This window comes from Zingiber officinale, chromosome 2B (assembly GCF_018446385.1).
Source record: "Zingiber officinale cultivar Zhangliang chromosome 2B, Zo_v1.1, whole genome shotgun sequence".
Classification (NCBI taxonomy): domain Eukaryota; kingdom Viridiplantae; phylum Streptophyta; class Magnoliopsida; order Zingiberales; family Zingiberaceae; genus Zingiber; species Zingiber officinale.
This window is the reverse complement of record NC_055989.1, coordinates 116,832,353-116,847,797: the sequence shown is the minus strand read 5'-3', so window position 1 is coordinate 116,847,797 and position 15,445 is coordinate 116,832,353. Positions and strand designations below refer to the sequence as shown.

The following is a 15,445-nucleotide window of genomic DNA, read 5'->3' as shown; positions in this document are numbered from 1 at the left end:
CGTGCCAAGTCTTCATACTTGGACTTTTCCTGCCAAGTCTCCATACTTGGACTTTTCCGCGCCAAGCTCCTTTTCCGTCGCCAAGTCTCCATACTTGGACTTTTCCCTGCCAAGCTCCCTTGGACTTTTCCAGCCAAGTCTCCATACTTGGACTTTTCGCGCCAAGCTCCTCGCTTGGACTTTTCCCAAGTCTCCATACTTGGACTTTTCCCAAGCTCCCGCTTGACTTTTCCGTGCCAAGTCTCCATACTTGGACTTTTTCCCGAATCAGTCAACCAGTCAACCTTGACCTACGGTTGCACCAATAATCTCCCAAACATCTATTCTTGTCCCATATCAAGAATAGAACTCTCTCACGAGTGTCAAACATCAACATGCAACACAACTAGGTCAACCTTGACCTAAGGTTGCACCGACAATCTTCCCAAGTCAAACATCAAAATATAACTCGAGTCAAGTCAACTCGAGTCGGGTCAACCAGGTCAACCTTGACCTAAGGTTGCACCAACAATCTTCCCAAGTCAAACATCAAAATACAACTCGAGTCAAGTCAACTCGAGTCGGGTCAACCAGGTCAACCTTGACCTAAGGTTGCACCAACAATCTCCCCCTTTTTGATGTTTGACAAAACCATAATCAAGTTAGGTTAACCCGATAACCTAACTTAGGTTTTCCAACCATCTTCCAATGTCCAATGTTCTTTCCTTGAACATTCTCTAGACATTCTCCCCTTAGGTTAACCTGATAACCTAACTTGGGTTCTCTAATAATTCTCCCCCTTTTTGACACACATCAAAAAGTATTCCAATGTTCTTCCTCGAACATTCCTTGACAATCTTCCCCTAGCTTAGGTTAAACCGATAACCTAACTTGGGTTCTCCAATAATTCTCCAATGAACACTCTCCCCTTTTTGACACACATCAAAAAGAATAAGGAGGGTATCAAGGTCAAGAGTTTCTTCCTAATGAAAGTCCCATACCTTTCATTGAAACTCTTATTTTCCCTTTGATACTAAGCTCAACAGTCCACTTAGTGATAATCCCATATCACTAATCCTCAAGGAGTAAAAACTCCCCCTAAAAGTCAACTCCCCTTGACTAATAGTTAAAACTCCCCCTAAAGGCCAACTCCCCCTTGACCATTGCACCAACAATGTCTTGGAGAGTTTCAAACCTTTAGAAATCTAAAAACCAACTTTCAGCCGAAATTTCAGACATGCAGTCGAATTTCAGCACATTGGCACGCTATCAGACCTCACTGGATCGGTCACCAGACCGATCCACAGCACTCTGGATCGGTCCAGTGACCGATCCAGCCCTCCCTGGATCGGTCCAGAGACCGATCCAGACACTGATCAGGGATTTCTGATTTTTCCTCTCCCGAAATTCAGAAACCCCTAATAAATTCCAGAAAATTCGAAAAATTATGAAATTTTGAGGATACATTCCTCATAACATATACTATCATGGAAAAATAATTTTCTATGAAAATAGTTTCCATTTTCAAATCTTGATACAAAGTTCAAAAACTTTGAAATAGTTCAAGTTTTAACTCAACTTTGTATCACAAAGTTCAATGATGAATGCTATCACTAGGAAAGCTTCATCAAGGTTTTTCAAATCAATTTTAAAATGCTTTTAAAACCATTTGAATTTAGGACCATAATCTTAGGGCTAGATGTACATGACTTGTACACAAGCTTTCCCTATGATCCTCAATTTCTTGAATTAGGCTCATCTAGGTACAAGAACTATGCACCTTGATCCTAATTCATGATCCTAATATCTCACACACATCTAAGGTGTATCAAACCACATTCAAGTCAATTTGATGTGAGATATGGGTTAAGGTCAACTTAGGCTAAGTTCTCATGCATTTTCTAAACACAAATTTGATCTCAATATCAAAATGTATTTTTCATCCTTAAATCAATTCAATTGATTATTAATGCAAGAGATGATGACATGGCATAAAATGGTATCATAAATGAAAACATGTGCCAATGTCATGATGTCATGGCATAAAGTTTGAAACTTAAATAAACATGACATAACAACTAGCCTAAGCATTATCATGACATTTCAAATGATAATAAAATAAATATGATGTCATGGCATGGCATATGGTAACCAATCATGGCAAGTTAGCACAAATAAAATACCTAAATTCCCTATCTAAGTATCCTTAGCCTTAGCTAACTTAAAATCTAACCCTAGATTGCCCATATATCCCTAAGAGAAAACCAAAATCCCAATTATGGTATTTCTCTAGGTTTTCTTAAATTGTGCCACTTAAGATTAAAATCGATATTTCCACCATTAGGCACATTTAGCTCTTCAAGGAGTAAATGATAATTCCATTTCATTTTCAAAAGTTCTCAAAACCTTGAAAATGCTCCTTGAGTGTCAATTTCCTCAAAGTTGGGTTAACTACCCTTCTTATTGGAGTTGACACTCTCTAACCCATTTATGGGGTAGAGAAGATGCTCCTAGGAACCCAATACCTATTTGAGCTCATTGGGTTCACTAAATATTCACTAGGGATAACTTCCCTAGCAACCCTCCTAATGACCCTCTTAGGCTTTAAAGCCTTGGTCATTTGGGTCTCATCAAGGTCAACTATAGGGGTGACTCCCCTTGTGACCTTGGTAATGGTCTTCCTAGCCCTAGGTTTTGTTCCATAATCAAATGGAACATTGTGGTAAGTGGGCTTGACCATTTGGGACTTAGGTTTGTGACTCAAACCTTTCTTGTCCTTGGACTTGGGTTTTTGACTCTTAAACCCTAGAGATGACTTCTCCATGTTTTTAAGAGCCTTTTCCAAAGTATCAAGTCTTGACCTCAAGACTTGATTCTCCTTCTCTAATACCTCAATTTTTGATTTGTTATTTTTCTTTGAGGCATTCCTAGGCATGTGTCTAGTTGATTTGGGATTCCTACCTAGGTTCTCCTTAACCTTAGATGAGGTAATTCTAGGGTTGGCTTTCCTAGTGTTATCCTTATCTAGGCTCACATGTTTTGCACCTAAGCACATGTATTGATTCCTAAGGTTATCATGCTTGTTATTATCGACAAGTGCAATAAAATTCCTAGCATGCATTTTATTAGAGTTGCAAAAATGAACCTTAGAGGTTACCTTAGGGTTTGCCTTAGCTCCCCCTATCGATGTGCCCGGTCTCTTGCCCTTGTGAGGTTGCCTCCCCCTCGGACAATGGCTCCTATAGTGTCCCCTTTGCTTGCATTGGAAGCACACGATGTGCTCCTTGCCCTTGCGTTTCGGGACTCCGGCTTCCTTGACCTTTGGCGCCGGTGGAGTCTTTCTTACCCTCTTTGGACACTTACTCTTGTAGTGCCCAAATTCCCTACACTCAAAACACATTATATGCAATTTACTTGAACTTAAAGTGTTTGAGTTACCTAGGATTGAGGATGAATGGATGTTCTCTTCTTCATCCCTCCCGGAGGTAGAAGCTTCTTCTTCGTGCTCCGATCTTGAAGAAGAACTCACTTCCTCTTCTTCCTTGGATGTTGAGTAGCCCTCAACTCCCAACTCGCTCCCTCCATGATGTGAGCTACTTGGCTCACTAGGCTCCTCTTCATGGCTTGAAGTGGAACTCTCCTCATGGTACTTGGCCAAGTTATCCCACAACTCCTTGGCATTGTTGTATTCACCTATCTTACGCAAAATATTAGTAGGTAATGAAAATTCAATTGTTTTAGTTACCTCATTGTTGATCGTTGATTGATGGACTTGTTCCTTTGTCCACTTGTTCTTCTCTAGAGGCTCTCCTTCTTTATCCATTGGAGGAGTAAACCCTTCTTGTACACAAAACCAATTCCACATATTAGTCCTAAGAAAATACATCATCCTTACCTTCCAATATGTGAAGTTGTCGTTGTAGAAGGGTGGAATGGTGATGTCTTCTCCGAATTGATCCATCTCTAGCGCTTGTGCTCCCACGGGTGTGAATCCGATGAAGAGCGACCTTGCTCTGATACCACTTGTTAGGATCCTTCGTACGGCTAGAGAGGGGGGGTGTGAATAGCCGACCCCAATTCGTTCGATTCTTTCTACAATGTCGAGTTAGCGCAGCGGAAATAAAACAATAGAAGCGACAAGGAAAGAAATCAAACCTCAAACTCGATGGATGTAACGAGGTTCGGAGATTAGGGCTCCTACTCCTCGGCGTGTCCGTAAGGTGGACGAGTCCGGTCAATCCGTCGGTGGATGAGTCCCCGGAGAACCGGCTAATAATATACTCCTTGTGGGTGGAGAAACCTCACCACAATCTTTGCAACAGCAATAGAAGTACAAATAGGAACAAGAAAACAAGAACAGAAATGTAAACAACACTTGCTTGCCTTCTTGAAGTCAGCAGGAACCCTGGTGAAGCAGCAGCTTCTCGGATCCAAGCCTAGCTAGAAAACCAGCAACGGGAAGAAGCTCACGCAAAGCTTTAGCACCCAACGAGCTCAACAAAGCTCAGCAGGAAGAAGAAGCAAAAGCTTCAGGCAGAAGAGTACTTCAGAAAGAAGAAGAAGCCCTGTAGAAGCCCTCAGCCCCTTTATACCTGCGAAGAAGAAACAGCGAAGAAACTAGCCGTTGCATCGCAACGGCTAGAACACTGATCGGTCTGCAGACCGATCGCCCTAAGCGCGTGAAGCTTGCATTTGTCACCGATCGGTCCCGGCCGATCAGTGTCGCGATCGAAGCCCGATCGGGCGTGGACCGATCAGGGAACCTCTGATCGGTCCATGACCGATCGCCTTCGCCTCTCGCTTCGATCTCTTCGATCGGTCCGCCGACCGATCAACAGTGGATCGGTCGGCAGACCGATCCACGGTTTCTTCTCGCAGGTTGCGTTGCCTCGATCGGTCTCCGATCGATCGATGAGCCATCGATCTAATTCGATCGGTCACCGCACCGATCAGGCAAACGCAGATCACCGGATCGGTCACTGACCGATCCAACTCCTCGGTTTAGAGTGCCTCTCTAACCTAGTTCGGAGAACGAGCTACCGAGCCCTCTCCGACTCCATATGCCAAGCTTCACTCACTTGGACTTCTCAACACCAGATGTCCGATCACCCTTGATCCATCTGGATTTTCCCTTGCCCGGCTTCACTCACCAGGACTTTCCACCTGGCTTCACTCACCAGGATTTCACACCGCCTAACATCCCAGTTAGGACTTTCTCATTCACCTAGCTTCACTCACTAGATTTTCACCGGCTTCACTCACCGGATTTCCAACTGGCTTCACTCACCAGGACTTTCCGGCTTCACTCACCGGGACTTTCCTTGCCCGGCTTCACTCACCAGACTTCCCAACCGCCTAACATCCCAGTTAGGACTTTCCACCGGCTTCACTCACGGGACTTTCCAACCGCCTAACATCCCAGTTAGGACTTTCCACCGCCTGGCTTCACTCACGGACTTCTCCGTGCCAAGTCTTCATACTTGGACTTTTCCTGCCAAGTCTCCATACTTGGACTTTTCCTGCCAAGCTCCTCGCTTGGACTTTTCCATGCCAAGTCTCCATACTTGGACTTTTCGCCAAGCTCCCCGCTTGGACTTTTCAAGGCAAGTCTCCATACTTGGACTTTTCGAGTGCCAAGCTCCTTGGACTTTTCCGTTGCCAAGTCTCCATACTTGGACTTTTTCCCGAATCAGGTCAACCAGGTCAACCTTGACCTACGGTTGCACCAATAATCTCCCAAACATCTATTCTTGTCCCATATCAAGAATAGAACTCTCTCACGAGTGTCAAACATCAACATGCAACACAACTAGGTTAACCTTGACCTAAGGTTGCACCGACAATCTTCCCAAGTCAAACATCAAAATACAACTCGAGTCAAGTCAACTCGAGTCGGGTCAACCAGGTCAACCTTGACCTAAGGTTGCACCAACAATCTTCCCAAGTCAAACATCAAAATACAACTCGAGTCAAGTCAACTCGAGTCGGGTCAACCAGGTCAACCTTGACCTAAGGTTGCACCAACACTAACTTTTCTATATGCAAAATCATCTATAATATTATTAATTTCAAGATTTTCTAAAATCTCTTTTTCAATAGATAAAATTGCTAATACATTCAATCTCTCTTGTGACATTGTTGATCTCATGTATGTTTTTAACAATTTTAATTTTGAGAAACTCCTTTCAGCTGATCCTACGGTAATAGGCATAGTTAACAATATTCTATAAGCAATTGCAACATTTGGATAACAATCTATATTTTTCACAAAATTAAGAATATCAATTGCTGACATTATCTCATTTGGTAAAGTCACTTGTAATATTTTTAATTCCGTAAACAAATAATCTAACTCAACATCTAATGAATTTTCATGCGTAAAAGTGGATGTTAAATTAATACAACATTTTCTCAACTCATCATTATCTAATGATTTTAATGTTTTCGAATCAAACAAAAAACCAAATATATTTTCAAATGTTTTCATTTCATCAAATCTACTTTTCAAAGAAGAAATTGTCATGTCTACAACAATCACAAAATAATCAATTCTAAAAGATTCTTCCGGTGATAGTGGAATTTCATCATCTTCTTTCTCATCAAATTATTTTTTTCTAAAAATACGACGTTTCATTGAAAATATTGGCTCTATATTCATATTAGATGCAAGACTTTTAGCAATAGTCAAACTTGTTGCAAAACCATCATTCCTATATTTTTCAAAATATGATATTACACCATCTAATTGTTTCATAGCAGAATCAATGCACATAGATTTTGATTGTAACTTCTTACTTATCATGTTTATAGCAAATAAAATGTCATACCAAATAACTATACCAAGTAAAAATTCAAAACTTTCAATTGAGTTAATTATACTTTCAGCTTCACTCTTAGACTTTGCATCATCACAAATGTTATATAACTCTAATAAAGTACTTCGCACTTCAAGAGCCTGAAATCTAATAGCTTGAACACTTTTAATACGACTTTCCCAACGTGTGTTTGAAAAAGATTTGACAATTAATCCTTTCACATTATCAAGTAAAACTTTCCATCTTTTAGGAGAACTTGAAAACAATATGTATATGCGTTGGACTACTCCAAAAAAAGAAACAGCTTTAACACAAGAATGTGTCATATCACTAAGAGTCAAATTAAGACTATGACAAGCACATGACATGTATAACGCTCTTGGATTTATTTCAAGCAACCTTTTTTGAACTCCTTGGTGTTTTCCTTTCATATTAGAACTATTATCGTAACCTTGACCTCTAATATTTTCAATACTAAGATCAAGTGATTTTAACACATTTTTTAATTGATTAAAAAGTCCAAAACCAGATGTATCATTAACTTTTAGAAACTCTAAAAAATACTCTTCTATCTTCACATTGCTAGATGACATATTAACACATCGTACTATGAAAGTCATTTGTTCTTGATGACTTATATCTGGAGTACAATCAAGAATTACTGAAAAATATTTTGCCTCTTTAATTTTCTTAATGATAATACTTCTAATATTATCAGCTAAAAGAGAAATCAACTCATTCTGAATTTTATGACCAAGATAATGATGATGAATTTCATGATTTTGAATGCGTCTAATATGATCTTGCATCACAACGTCAAATTCAGCAATCATTTCAATCAATCCTAAAAAGTTTCCATTACTTTCTTGATATAGTTTCTCATTAGATCCTCGAAAAGCCAAACAACGTTTAGAAAGATATTTTACAATTGCTAATATTCTTGTAAGAACTTGTCTCCAACGCTCTTTTTCTTTAGAGATTTCTCGTTGTAGATCTTTATCAATTGTTTCATTTTTATCTAATCTCATTTTTAATTCTTTCCAAGAGTTCATATTAGTTATATGTTCAATAGAATTTTCATGTTCTTTAAGTCGTTCACTGATATGTTTCCAATCTCTAAACCCATCATTTGCTAAAGAACTTCTATTGTTTTCATATTTAAATAACTTACAACAAAAGCAATAAACTTTATCTACATGTTTACTGTATACCAACCACTTTCGGTCTCTTACCTCTCCATCACTTAATTTTTTAAAATAATGAGTACTTGAAAAATATCTAGAGTAGTGATCAAAAGGAAATATGAGATTCATTTCTCTTATAGTCCCCTTTTCAACTAAAATATTATGTGCATTATTATCAAGATTATCCCAATTCCTTGGATCATATATATCAAGTGGAGGAATGAATTGTTTATCAATATTAGTATTCTCATTATCTACTACATTAGTAATATTTTCATGCTCTCTTAAATTATCTCTATCCTTATTAACATCATGAATTTCATTAGACTCATCATTAACGTCATAAATTTCATTAGACTCATCATTAACGTCATGAATTTCATTAGAATTTCATTAGACTCCTCGTTAACATCATGTATTTCCTTAAACTCATCTATATTATCCCTATTTAAATTTTCTATATTTTCATTAGAACTTGATCTTTTAATAAAGAATTTATTAAGAGCACCTCTTTGTGATTCACTTTATTGTTCTATTCTTTTTTTTTTCTTTTTTCACATCCAGAAATATGTTTTCTAGGCAACATATTATAATGCACAAAATTACAATAATTGCAAAACTATAATTTAAATAAACTGAATAAAATTATAATTTAAATTAACTGGAATAAATGCACCTGGATGAAAAAGATGAGTAGATGACAACCCGCAACCGCCGCAACTATAATTTAATTATGTTGCTGTACAATAGAATGAAAAATGTTAAAATATAATGACAACAACTCGCTATGCATAAATAAAAATATGTGCATAATTTTAACAATTAAAAAATAAAAGTTAAAGGAAATTATGTGATTTTAGTTAGTTGTAATCAAACTCTACTCAACTATATAGATGAATCTCATACAAACTAGCACTGTACTATACTCTACGAATAAACAACAGTTACAAAGGAAAAAACTAGCACTGAGAATAGAAATCACACACACACAAACTAATTCATCTTATTGTAGGAGATCCTGGTGCAGCCGTGTAGAGACTAGAGAAGAGGCAAAGGCATAGAAATTGCAAAAAGAATCCAAGAGAACAGAGCGAATCTGGAAAAGGAGAGCGTCGGCAGAAGTTACAAAAGCCAAAAGCTTGAGCTTGTCTGCTTGTGCGGCGACGGAAGAGACAAGCTTGTGCGGCGGCGGAAGAAGAGAAATTTGAGCTTGTCTTGTGCGGCGGCGGAAGAGACAAGCTTGTGCGGCGGCGGAAGAAGAGAAATTTGTGCTTGTCTTGTGCGACGGTGGAAGAGAAGTCCAACGGGCAACAGTGCAAAGTTTATAAAAAAGTCAAAACCTAATTCTTAAAACAAATAAACAATTAATATATATATATATATATATATATATATATATATATAAATTATATAAACATTTAACACAAGTTTGTGGGCCCCTCCCAAACTGGGGGCCCTGGGCAATCGCCCAGGACGGCTCGGCCTCTGGGCCGGGGCTGGGTATAAAAGGTAGGTAGGCATAAGAAAAAACAAACGTTCTTTACATACACATACATGCATTTTCATTTACTTCCATTCCTCCCTTCGGCTTAGGGCTGACTTAGTATCAGCGGAGGTCTCATAGTATTGATGCAATTTATACTAATGATCTAATTCAAATTTTGATAAATGATAAGTGAGTTAAATTAGATGTTATCGTGATCTAATGTATTTATCGAGTATGCAGGGTTGACTAACCTGACGGGTCAAGAGGACTTGACACTAGGCAGAAAGTCCAATCGGGATATGCGATTCTCTATTGGTGAAGTCCAAATGTGGAATTCTGACAGGAGGTCAGGATGTTTGATTCCCGACGGGAGGAAGTCCGGATGTGTAATTCTGGCAGGAAGACTTGGTGGTCAAATTGGACGTCGAGGAGGTAACTCGACACTTGATAATTGTGAAGGTAAGTCACTGGAGGAGAATGACTTAGTGAGGACGCATCCTGATTAAGGAGATAGTAGGCATCGGTCCAATTTAGGTTCATTTCGAAAACTTAAATTGAGATTCTAACTATATCCTAGTTTGGAGGACAGACACTAAGCCAAAAATTAGTCATATTATTATTGTACTAACTTTATCTTGCAGGTTACTATTTGTTGTATTGGACTAACACATTTTGCAGGATAAAAGAAGTAAAAATTACCTCAAGTGAATAGTACCTAAGTCGCCTTCCATGCGACGGAAAACGCCTTTAGTACTATTTATAAAAGGTGCCTTCGGTGCTATGAAAAGCACCTTCTATCGGATAAAATCTGACTTAGTCGGCGATAAGGATCAGCACTTTTCAGGATAAACTTTTATCTATGGAAGGCGCCTTTAGCCCAATGGAAGACACCTTCCACGCTCTATAAAATTGTTTCTCAGCCATGGGCTTAGAAACATCAATTCTACGAGCTTCTACGCATTCGATTAAAGTTCTGATTGCTCCGGCTTCCTGCTGCTACGATGCTGCTACACTCAACCACTGCTGAGGAGTTGTCTAACACCAAACAATCATATCATCGTCAAAAGTGTTGGGTAACGAGTTTCAATATTGTACTTAAATATTGCAAAAGGAAAAGTATAGCATGTTATACTTTGTCCTATTCTTTTTGTACTTAATCCCTTCTTCAGGCAGTTTCAAAAGAGGTTATTAATAGATTACCCATAATACGTCTGCGAGACCTGGATTTTGGAGTAGGAGCCACCGAAGGCTCCGAACCAAGTAAAACCGCTTGTATTCTTGTCCTTTTCTATTCTTATTTCTACATCACTTACTTACTTTAATTTTAAAAGAAAAGAAAAGTTTTTGAAAACCATGTGATTTACCCCTTGTTAGAGTGTATACTAAAAGTCTAGCTTTTTGTATAAACATATAAAAATCACATTGGTCAAATGCCTACATTTATGCTAAGTGTAGTTGTCCATTTAATTTATATTGTAGATAACATGGTATGAGGAGACACACAGAAGATCATGTTATCATATCCTTATAAATTATAAACAGTTGCTCACAACCAAGATGGAATGAGACAAACCATTGGAGTGGTTGTAGTGTAATTAGATATTAATTTATCTTGACTAATAAATTACACTAGTATACTATGAGTGTATTGAGCAGGACCAATTGAGGTAGTATATTTTTATACTAACTATATAAAACAACAATACCTCTGTTATTATGGAAGTGTGTACTCTTAATCATGATATAATAACAAGCATATATACTTAGCATTTATTTCTTTGATTTATCAAAGAGTGTGATTTAGCTCGTTAAATCAATAGGCCCGATAAATTGGGAAATGATATTATTTATATGGTGTGTTGTTGATTATAGAATGAAACTATGTCCTAGTAATCTAGGTTGATGATATCCCCTTGAGGAGCTCATAAAGATTGTCATGTAAACCCTGCAGGTGGACTTAGTCCGACATGACGATAAGATTGAGTGGTACTACTCTTGGAGCTAGATATTAATTAAGTGAGTTGTTAGTAACTCATTTAATTAGTGGGTATTTAATATCTTAAACGCAGGGAGACTAACACACTCATGTTAAGAAGGAGCCCATACAGTAATATGAGATTGGTGCGGTAATGCAATAATAACTCTTTAGTAGAATGAGATATTATTGATGAACTTGAGTTGGGTGTTCGGGGCGAACACGGAAAGCTCAAGCTCATCGGAAGACCAAAATCAATTCCTCCTCTCGATCCCTATTGTAGCCTCTTATTTATAAAGTCTTATATTCATCCAAACCCAACTTCTTACCCACCTTAAGGTGGTCGGCCAAGCAAAGCTTGGAGCCCAAGCTAGGGCCGGCCAAACCAAGGTTAGATGGGTTCAAGTTATGACCCGCCCTAGCTTGGAGCCCAAGCAAGGGTGGCCGGCCACATTGAATTCAAAAGGAAGTTTTATTTTGTAAAATCTTTCCTTTTATAGAGATCCATTAAAAGGATTTAAAAGGATGATTTTAATATAAAACTTTCCTTTTTTAGATCGGTCATAAAAGGAAATAAAAGGAAGTTTTTATTTTGTTGAAAATTTCCTTTTATGTTGGTTTTAAAAGAGAGTTTTAAATTTTTAAAATCTTTCCTTTTATAGCTTTCTACAAAGGAATAAAAGAGATATTTGAAATCTTTCCTTATTTGTAGTTATCTATAATGTGAAAGAAAGATTTTAATTTTTTTATAAAACTTTCCTTTCTTGAAACCATGTTTTATTTTAAATCTTATCTTTTATAGATATCCATAAAAGGATTTAAAAGAGAGAGATTTTAATTTATAAAACATTCCTTTTAGAACTATCCACAAAAAGGATTTTTAAAAGAGAGATTTAAATTTTTGTTTAAAATCTTTCCTTGCTTGGAGAACAAGCATGTGGCCGGCCATGACAAGAAGAAAAGGAAGTTTTAATTTTTTATTTTAAAACTTTCCTTTTTAGTCATTGGCAAGGAATATAAGGAAGTTTTAATTATGTTTAAAACTTTCCTTATTTGCCAAGACCAAGGAATATAAAATAGAGGGTAGAGGTGTCTCACCTCACAACAATACATCTTCTATTCCTCTCTTCTTTTCCTTGGTGGTGGCCGGCCCTTACTCTTTCTTTCTTCTCTTTTGTTTTCCCTCTTAGTGTCCGGCGGCATATTGGTGTGGAGATCCATTGATGGCCGGTTGCTTGAAGGAGAAAAAGAAGAGAAGGAGGTTCTCTTGTCTAGCATCTCTTGGAGGAAAGTTGGTGGACGAGCTTCATCATCTCTTGGAGAAAGTTGGTGGCCGAAACTTGAAAGGAAGAAGAAGGCTTGGGTGGATTCTCGTCTTGGTAAATCGTCGCCCACACGATGTCCAAGATAAGAAGAGGAATACAATAGATGATCAAGAGGTCTATAAGTTACAAGAGGTATAACTAGTTATTAGTTTCCGCATCATAACTAGTTCAGTTTTTGTATAGATCTTGAAAAACCAAACACAAGAGGTTATCGATTTTAATTATCGTTTTTGTTATCGATTTCATGTTTCGATAATGTGTTTCTATTGAGGTCTCTATTGTTAAACCTTGTTTACTGTGAGAAGTTTAAATATCTAATTTCTTGGAAAGGCTTTGTCTAGGCAGTGGTGGATGATCTCATACCCAAGAAGGCCTAGTGCCTCGCCACTTTTGACCTGGAAGTCGATCCTTGAAATAGATATTTGATCAACTTCTATAATATAGTTTAACTTAGGAAGATCACATCGGTTGAACTTGAAGTAAGAATGTTAAGTTTCGTTCCCAATTCAAGTTTAACTTCTAAAGGAAAAATTTGGATTAATAATGTTAAGCATCGTTTGCAATCCAAATTTAACTTTAGTAGAACACATGGGTAGCTAAGATAGTTCTATGCTTGTATAAAATTTTATACAGGGGAACTAGGACGGTATTCCGAGTAGCAACCAACACCCCCCTCCTCTCACGTGTATCTCGATCCAACAAGTGGTATCAGTGCAGGTTCTGCTCTGAATTGGTGCAATCACCAATCAAATCGGGGAAGCCATTTTTCTTTTCGGATTTTGATTTTTTATATCTTATTTGAATTGGTAAAATGTACCTCTTCAAACAATTCTTTCTTATTTGATTTTTACTCAAAATTGGTAGAACACCACTTAAGTCGTCAACATTTTTCTCGAGCACTACTAATCTAAGACCAAGTCTTGGTACCTCCTTCTAGTTTTCTATTTCAGTAATCAATGACTCAATTTGAGGGATTTAGCACCGCTCATCCTTCTATCTTCAACAGAAATGAAATTCCATATTGGAAGAAGAGAATAGAAATTTACTCAAAGACGGATATTGAGCAATGGTTCACCATCTGACGAGGGTACTGGACACCTATAGATAAAGCAACTAAAGTACAACTCAATCCAAAAAGATGGAGTCCAGAATATAAGAAGAAAGTCCAAATCGACTCAAAAGCCTTAAACATGATCCAGTGTGGACTCACGAAAGAAGAATTCAACCGAGTCAGCCCATGCAAGAATACAAAGGAGCTATAGGATAAGCTCATCGAATTACACGAAGGGACTAACAATGCCAAGGTAATTAAACGAGACATACTTCTAAATTCATTATTTAAGATTAAAATGTAGGACGGAGAAACTGTAAACCAACTACAAACGAAGATCAAGGACATCCTCAACTGCCTGCACATGCTCAGACATCAACTCAAGAACTGTGACGTTATCAAGTACGCTCTAAACTCGTTTCCTTGAACCTCACTATGGCCATCGATCGTAGATGCTTATAAGATTTCAAGGAACCTTTTAAAATTAAAATTAGATAAATGATTTTATGAAATAGAGATGCACAAACAAACTAACGCCGCAAAGGTCGAGAAAGGAATTGCATTTCTTACAGGTACTTCGAAAGAAGCTAAACCTGAGACAAAAACTAAGTCTAACATAGAATCTAGATGAAGAATATCAACAAGTGAACGTGATAAGAAAGATATTCACTAGACACAAGAAAAACTTCACCAAACACGACATGAAGAAGATGTCCAAGTCTACATCAAACAACTCAAAGGTGAACATCACATGCTACGACTACAACAAAAAGGGGCACTTCAAACATGAATACTCAAACGAAGACAAGTTCAAGAAGACAAAGCAAAAAAAAAATCACTCAAGGTGACTTGGGACGAGTCATCCTCGGACGAATCTGGAACAGACGAACCAAAGCAAGCTAGCTAGCTACCTTATGCTGATGGCAACTGGAGGCGAACCGGATCAAGAAGAAGAATCTGAATATGAGTTGAGCGACGGATCCACATCCAGTTTAGATAAAACCAATTGGGGTAACATTTAATTATACTACAATTTTTTTAAAAAAATTATTTCCTACTTAAACAAGAGATTAACAAAAACTGAGGAACATGATAAACTCCTCCTTAAGGAAAATAACATTCTTAAGGAATAACTAAATTTAATTTTCTTAACTGACCAAGTTCAAGACAGAAATTCGACTTAAGCTGCAAATCTTGAGAAAGAAAATTCTGTCTTGAAAAGTCAAGTTGAACAATTGGAAAAGTTTACCTCAGGACCCAAGTATCTAAATATGATGCTTGGATCCCAAAGAGTTGGATATAAGTCTAACTTTACCATTAAATCATTCCTAACTCTAACTAAAAAAAAAAAAAACTAACTAAAGCTTGGGTTCTAAAATCATGTCTAATCACGCAAGTAGGACTTAATAAATACTATCTACCACAAAATAAAATACACTACCTAAGTCAAAATAAAATAAATCAAATAACTGAGTCTTAATCTTAAAAATTAAACCTTCAAAATTAAATTCAAACTAAAGAATAAAATTAAATCAAATAAAACTAAACATGAATTAAATAAAAAAAATAATCTAAACTCAACCTGTAACCAAGTCTATTATAATTATAAAGTAAATCGACACAAACCTAA

The 15,445-nt window shown here is 37.4% G+C and overlaps 1 protein-coding gene across 1 annotated transcript; it reads right to left on the bottom strand.

Annotated features, from left to right (window-relative positions):
- Nucleotides 1-6,583: 6,583 nt before the first annotated feature.
- Nucleotides 6,584-7,882, bottom strand: LOC122048597 (zinc finger MYM-type protein 1-like; the record flags this gene model as incomplete). Its single annotated transcript, XM_042610146.1, has 3 exons — nucleotides 6,584-7,286; nucleotides 7,509-7,683; nucleotides 7,756-7,882. Coding segments are annotated over 3 exons (1,005 nt in total), but the record flags the coding sequence as incomplete, so codon positions are not given.
- Nucleotides 7,883-15,445: the final 7,563 nt, after the last annotated feature.